Below are 7,786 nucleotides of genomic sequence, written 5' to 3'. Positions count from 1 at the left end.
TGGGCGCGCCGCGGCTCATGTGGGGATCAGTGAGGTGCTAGCCTTTGTTTCGAGGCTAGCCGCGGCTCTTGTGGGTGGGGCTGCGGCCCTTTGTGCCATATTGAGTTTTAAGGGTATTTTAGGCTTGGGAACTCAAGGGGTAAGGCTCGGGATGGATTTTATCACCCGGATTGATAGAATTCAAGGACCTGGAGGTTAGGGTTATGGCTCTAAGTTATTTATTGGATTAGAATTTGATGGATGGTAATTGTTAATGTTTTGTGACTAGGGTTCGATGAGGCTCACGTTAGAGGACTGTGCTCGGGGCATCGGTGCTCAGAAAGCTCGGAACTCAGGTAAGAGAACCCTTGTTTCCATAGAGCTTGTGTGCAGGGCTGAGCCCAATGTGTTTGAATAGAATTGATATGCAGGGCCGAGCCCAATATGTTAGAACTGCGGGGCGTAGCCCTTTATTTGATTATGCTAGAATTCTATATTTGCTCGTTATGCTATGTATATTGTGATGTGAATGGTCGGCTTGAGCCGAGAACGGTGTAGACCGAGAACGGCAAGAGGCCGAGAGCAGCGTTGAGCACGTGGAGTGCGAGTTGCCAGGGCGAGTCCCTAGAAGGATACCTGGGATATCCTCATGGCATGGTCTGCGAACCCAGGGCTTGGTAAACGCCTGGGATGGCTAGGCCGTATGTGTTTAGCCATTGGTGGTCTCATTATATGCTTGATTATGTGTTGCATATGTTATCTGTTTGTGGGTTTTCTTGCTGGGCTTCGGCTCACAGATGCTTTGTGGTGCAGGTAAGGGTAAGGAAATGATCAACCAACCATGAGTATAGCAGGCGTGAGGCGGCGTGTACTTGTTTGGCTAGCTTGGCTGCCACGGCCAGAGGATTTTGGGAGATGCTTGTAAATGAACTTAGATTTCGTCGTTTAGCCGACTTAGTACAGTTTTTATGTTGTAAATGTTTCTAAACTGTATTTTGGGATCCCTTGTGTAAACTTTTTATATTTATCTATGGAAACTACTATTTCTCGAGTCTTTTCTTTGTTTAGTTTAGTTACACTATTTGATTTTAAACCTCGATTAGCGAGTTAAAAGCACGTTTTTAAACTCACTTAGTAATAGCTCTAAGGAAGTAGGACGTTACAATTTGTCACTATGGATTGCCAAGGAAGATCGTCTCGGATAATGGCACCCAGTTTGATAGTGATTTATTCACAGATTTTTGTGAGCGGCATGGTATTATTAAGAGCTTATCTTCAGTCGCTCATCCCTAAGCAAATGGACAAGTTGAAGCAGTCAACAAAACGCTGAAGGATACACTGAAGAAAAGACTAGAAGAGGCTAAGGGGGCGTGGCCAGAACAATTGCCTGAAGTTCTTTGGTCGTACATAACTTCCCACTGAACAGCAACGGGTCATACTCCATTTTCTTTGGCTTATGGATATGAAGCTATGTTGCCTATTGAGTTAGATCTACCTTCGCATCACAGAATAACGTACAACCAAGGCTCAAACAGCTAGCAATTAATGGAATCCCTCGATTTGATCAATGAGAAACGGGAGCAAATCCAACTCCGAGTAGCTGCGTACCAGCAAAAGGTCGCCTGGTATTTCAACTCTAAAGTGAGAGAAAGGAAGTTCAACATTGGAGATCTTGTACTCCGAAGAGTTTTTCTAAACACCCGTGACCAAACTGCTGGAGTACTCGGACCTAATTGGGAAAGGCCATACCAGATTGAAGAAGTCCTTCACCCAGGCACCTATAAACTTGCTCGCTTAAACGGAGATCTCGTTCCTTGCTATTGGAATGGAGAACACCTGCGCAAGTACTATCAATAAACAATTCTTCTTAAAGAATTGGCTTGTATTAATTTTACTTTTACAAGTTTTGAAAAAGGGTTGGTCATTTTACGTGGCCGATCGCTTATAAGTGTAAGATCTTATTGATCACTCGTATAGACATGTTTCGTCCATTTATTACGAGAAATATAAGGGACTGTGCGCAGCCAGTCATTTCTTGCCAATTATTGTATTTATTACAAGTATTTGCTCATTATGTGTGTTGTTTTGCTGTATTACAATTTCAATTATTTTTCTTCGAGCGGCGTTGTTCAAACAGGTTTTGGTCAAGGCAAGTGACCAAGGACCTAAAGCTCCTCGATCACTTGGGGGGCATATAAGGTACAAGTAAGCAAAGTATATAATTAAAAGGTATGTAAACACATGGGCAAAATAAGTGAAAGCATGCTAGGGTACTTAGAGTATTTTTCAAAATTTTGTATTTTGTTAAATCAAACCAAAGTGTTATGCTACGTTCGCTCATGCGAACATATATTATAATAAAATAAAAATGTGTTATAATATAAAAAAAATGAATTACTTTACACCGCGAGCAGTACTGCTCGGATGTAATTGTCTGATTAAAAGGAAAATAGTTGCCCATGCAGCAATACAAATTAGTCTTTACATCACGACCAGTAAGTTGTGTAATTAAAAGATTCAAAGATAAACAAGGGAAAATACTAAGAGGTTGGGGGATCCTGAGGGGTGTCCTGGTCGACGACATGTGTAGCGTCATTGTCCGCCCCATCCATGCCAGTTGCCAAGGAGATTTCAGGTGAGGCAGGTACCCTTGACCTCTCCTCTTCTGCCAGTCGAGCAACACAATGGGCTATCTCGGCTTGCCTTGCACGCTTGGGAAGGTAGTTGAAGTCCGCCCCTTGGTTGTGTTTCTAGAAGTCATAAAAACACTTACTCGTGGCGTTCTTGTACCTTTCCAAATTGCTGGCATTGGATTTTTCAAGCTCCTCGATCCGACCCTCCAAGGTTGTAGTCTCTTGTCTACTCGCAACCAACTCCTGCTCGAGCTTTTTAGCCTCGAGGTAGTTAATGCGGTTAGAGTCCTTGAATTGATCTCTTTGCTCGATGGCCTTATCCAGAGAATTTTGCTTCTCCTTCAACTCCTCAGCCAGCTTGTTCTTCTCCCCAAGCACCGCCTCAAGTTGTTCAGCGTGTTTCGCTTCGGCAGCCTTGAGTTCGTCAGCATGCCGTTGCTCCAAAGATTTGGCCTGCTCGGTAACAGCACCTGAGCGGAGACGGCCGATAGTAAGGGTCAGCATTGCCTGCGATTAGAGCAAAGGTTAGACTAACTGTAGAATATAGAAGGGTTGTCTCCACAGAGAAAGATGACTTACACTGGCAAACTCATTCAAGGCGCGGTTTAAAACTGGTCGACGTCCATCGTCTCCGTCCCAGCCATTTCCTCTCGACATCATTTGTGCTTCAAAATCTTGGCCACTTTGTCTTTGACCAATCTTAAGGCACGACTCGATATGTCGCCGCCTGTGGAAGCAGGACCAGCCTGCTGAGTCTGGTCGGTTGGGGCTGGTGGAGATGGTGTCGACCCAACAGGAGCAGGGGGAGTTTGCTGCTCGTGAGGGGAAGGGGGTGGTGTTACATTGGTTGAGGGTCCGTCAGCCAGAGGGCCTGCAGTACAGGCTTTCTTGGCCTGAGGCGTTTTGCTGCTTTCCCCGGGATGCCACTTGCTTGTTTTCTTCTTGCTCGAGGGAGCTTCGGGAGCCTCGGGGGCACTGTATATGTCGAACACGTTCTCAGAGTCCGTGTCTGGAAAAGAAGCAAATATTCGAACAGTGAGATAGCATAAACAATTAAGTATGTTATGTCAGGAAAAGAAACAAAGAAATTTGTAAGTAAGATACCCGAGCTATCATTACTGGTCGCTACATTATATACTCTACTAGTCTTACACTCACTCTCTGGCATGAAAAAGGCTGAATCTAAATTTGGAGTGTACTTAAAATTGCTGTCCTCGTCAAATAAGTGACAGGGAATTGGAAAGCTATCTAAGAGCGAGAGATCAGTACCGTTCTCGTCCAAAGATTCGTTGAGGGGCTCGAGAGGTTCGGTGGCCTTCTTTTTCCCTTTTCCCTTTGGGGCGGGGGGAGCAGCAGCCTGCGAGGTGCTGGAAGGTTCCATGATTGTTACTCTAGTGGCCCTCCTCGGAGGGGTTTGCTCCACGTCCGGGTACTGCTCGGGAACTTCTCCGCCAGTAGCACTCCCCGCTGTTGACTCCCTCATGTCCTGATGAGGGGCCAAAAGGCCAACCAGCCTAAGGTTAGCCTCTGTGACCAGATGCTTGACGATTTTCTCCACGCCAGTCATACTGGCCAAGAGGGTTGATCGTAACTCCATGTCAGGAGTGGGCTCTGGTCGCATCCATGGGCCTGAAAGGCATTAAAAGTCTAAGAAAGTGTAGAGGAAAAATTGAAGAAAGATTAACGACTAGTAGTATAAAGGTGTTACCTCCTTGAGTAAAGCCCAGATTGTTCGCAACCATGTTAGTCGTAAGGAAATACTCCTGGTAGTACCTCCCCACGTTCGATGTGTGAGTGGTGTCGGTCAGGAAGGTGAGCCCAGTTTCCTGATGACAAAAGTGAAAAAACCCCGTACCTTCTTGGTTGGGGTTAGACTTGAGGTCAAACAGATAATTAACCTCATGGGGTGTTGGCACATGCCATTTTTTGTGGCTATATAGGATATAGAGTGCTACAAGCATTATATACCCATTGGGAGTTATTTGGAAAAGGGCGACCCCGAAGTAGTTGGCCACCCCTTGGAAGAATGGATGAAGAGGCAAGGTAGCCCCTGCCTAAATATGGTATCTCGACCAGGCGCTAAAGGCGCCTCCGGGCAAGTTTGCCTGTTGGTCTTGATTGGGTCGAACTAATGTCACCCCCGGGAGACCATATTTTCTAATATAGTTGGCGATCATCCTGATCGTCACCCAGCTTTCAGGTACAACATACCATTCAACATCTGGTTGAATGGCATTTCAGGGCTGAGCATCAGTTTGGATATTGGGGTCAGGAATATTTTCTGCTCGACCACTAGTCGAGGGAATTTAAGCCCGATGAGCAGGCTAATTTGAAGGATTGGGAATTTTCTTTTTCTGGGCTGTAGTTTTTGCTTGAGCCATATTTTGAATAAGGATAGATGGAGTGTTTGAAGTGGCACGAGAAAAGGGAATGTCAGGTATTAGCGATGACGGTTGATAACTCTACAAAAAAGAGTTATTTTACCACTTTTTATGTGCTAATTGTTGCTCAATTCTTGAGTTTTTAAGTAATTTATTAAGTTTTTAAGTAATTTTGAATTTATTAGTCTATTTTTGATTTTATATAATTTTGTGTGTTTTTATAGTTATTTTGTTGTAAAATGTTGTAGTTTAATTATTTGAAATTTATATTGTTAAGTTAGGAATAAAAAGATGCAATTTTGTGCTTAAATGTTTAAGTAAATTAAGTTTTAATTAATATTTTCATGGAACTTATGTTGTATATTTTATTATTGAAAATATTTTGTTTTAATTTAATTTATGTTTATTTTTGTAGAGAAGTTGTGTATTTTTTTTGCTCTTGAAAAAGTAAGAAAATGAAGAGAAAGGTGGCATTTTCAAGGGAAACAAGAGAACAAAGTGGTATTATTGAAATACCAAAGGAGCCATGGCCCAACACTCCACACCACATCAGGCCCCATGGCCCAAGCCCAATTCTCCTTCAGCACTTGCCTCCTTCTCCCCAACTTACCATGACCATTTCCCCCAACTCCTTCAGCAATCACATATGAAGCTCCTGCCACCTCACGCCAATTGCACCTGCCACCTCAAGATCAAGCCAAGATCAAGTCAAGTGCTTCCACTCAGGCCCATAAAGCCCAGCGCCCCTGCCACCCACACGCCTGGCACAACACCAGCCCCTTCATTTATCTTGAGCCCATAAATTGTCCAAAAGCAACTTTGTCTCCTATGACAAAAATACCACTTTTTACCCTACTTTCTACACATTTTACCCCAAAACATAATTATTATACTCTATAATTTACCAATATTTACCATATTATAATTAATTAAATTAATTTAATCAATTTAATTAATTTGAATTGATTATTTTAATACCTCAATTGTGGCTATAAATATGGAGTTTTGAAGACCATTTAGGGTGTCCAATTTTGAAGGGGAGGTTACTATACCAAATTCTACACATTTCAAAACCTCTCTATTCTCTTCTTCTTCTTATTCTTTTTTGTTATTTTCTATGTATTTTTAGAGAAAATTTTGGGGGTTTCTCCTCCAAATTTTCCTATTTATGTTTGTAATTTTTAGTTTGTATTTGCTATTCTAGTTATGTGTTTCTAATCTTTTTAATATTATTAAGGTGATGATGAAACATTATGTAACTCGATAGTATTTATTTTGTATGTTGATTTCCCATTTTGTGCAATAAAGTTTATGGAATTTTCTTCTTCAAATATCTTCTTTCATCTTAAATATCATGTATTTTGGATTGTTAGCACATATTTAAACTTTGTTCTTCATTAGTGCAAATACATAATATTCTTTGTGTAAGATGTGTCATTAAATTGTACACATCCATGCTTAGAACAAAAATATTATGTTTTGCCTTATAAATAATGCTCATTGATTTATTTGTTATTTCATTAGATTGATTTACACTAAATGCTTTGAAATTATAACTTTGAAAAGTGAAGAAAAATCCAATCTTTTTATAAATAATTTGTGCTTAAAATTATAAATTTATTTAGAAAATGATAGTTTGATTTATTTTAACTATCACTAAAACTTGGGAATCAATGTACTTATAAATATTATTGAACTTATATTTTGTGGATTCTAATCCTTAATAATCTTATTTTACCATCTTCATTTCTATTATTAATTTATGTTATATATATTGTCTTTAATTTCTTTATTAGTATCTTATATTTTATTTTTATTATACAAAAATCTCATCAATCTTTGGAACTAGGTTAGAATTTATTAATTTTGGTTTAAAATAGTTTCTCTTTTTCGATTTTAGTCAACTCCTTTGGGTTCGATCTCGTGCTTACACGAAAACTATTCTATAAATAAGATTCGTGCGCTTGCGAGTATAAATATTTAAAACATACCCGTTTTGGGTCTATCAACGGTTGCTCCTCGTCCTCAAGCAGCTGAGCCAATAGGCCGTCGTAGATGGGTATTTCTCCTCCCCACGGATCTTGCATGAAAGCTGCGAGCAAAAAAAAGGGGGGATAAGACGTAAAGCTTAGAGGCTTGTGTTGAAAGTTGGGATAACGTTGCTCGCGTATAAAAATTATGTCTTTATACGACCAGCAACATTCTAACAAAAACACTAAGTTCTATACGAACAGTTTGAAAAACAGATTGAAAAGCGGAAGTAAAATTTTTTTCAGGAAAAACTTTTTCAACTCCGAAAGGGCGGGAAAAACCCAGTTGTTCACCAGCTTAAAAATTGAATTTTTACTTCGATTTTACGCCCTAAATCTACAATCTCAACTACCAAACTAGCTCCTAACTCCTACGGAACAATATTTCACTGCCCTATCAATCATCTGTCAACATGCAAACAATCCCCATATGTTTTTAGCCAAGAACACAAAAGGGTTCAGAGACGAAAGCAAGCATAAAGCAGTTTCGTATGGTAACTCAAAAGACAAGAAAGTTCATGAAACTTACTTAGATAAAGATTGAAGTCCGAAGGTGAGAGCTTTTGAACGTCCGAGCATAGACGCTTGAAAATTTCTGGGCTCTGGAGCACGAGTTCTTCAATGTTCTTCAAGAAGGAAAAAGTAGGTAAAAAGTAAAAAGTGATTCTGAAGGGTCATTTATACTAGCCGAGGAGCGGTTACCAAGGTAATCATAAAGGGTGATTTTTCAAGGAATGGGGAAGCGTGATAGCTGTCGGACACA

The 7,786-nt window shown here is 40.6% G+C and overlaps 1 protein-coding gene across 1 annotated transcript; it reads right to left on the bottom strand.

The window, feature by feature from the left end:
- Positions 1–3,268: 3,268 nt before the first annotated feature.
- On the bottom strand, positions 3,269–4,354 carry LOC133785920 (allergen Asp f 7 homolog). Its single transcript, XM_062225134.1, has 2 exons — positions 4,321–4,354; positions 3,269–3,621 (listed from the first exon to the last, which is right to left on the bottom strand). Exons 1-2 carry the CDS (start codon positions 4,352–4,354, stop codon positions 3,269–3,271), a joined length of 387 nt encoding a protein of 128 aa, XP_062081118.1.
- Between the last annotated feature and the right edge of the window lie 3,432 nt (positions 4,355–7,786).

Source organism: Humulus lupulus, chromosome 6, assembly GCF_963169125.1.
Source record: "Humulus lupulus chromosome 6, drHumLupu1.1, whole genome shotgun sequence".
In the NCBI taxonomy this organism is placed as follows: Eukaryota; Viridiplantae; Streptophyta; class Magnoliopsida; order Rosales; family Cannabaceae; genus Humulus; species Humulus lupulus.
The sequence above is the reverse complement of the archived record's forward strand: the minus strand, read 5'-3'. Positions and strand labels throughout refer to the sequence as shown.

Bases quoted from the DNA above. Each gene is read 5' to 3' on its own strand.
- LOC133785920 (XM_062225134.1), bottom strand. From the start codon at position 4,354: ATGGTTGCGAACAATCTGGGCTTTACTCAAGGAG. The intron at 3,622-4,320 runs GTAACACCTTTA...CTTCTTTTCCAG, and splicing joins TCTGGGCTTTACTCAAGGAG to ACACGGACTCTGAGAACGTG.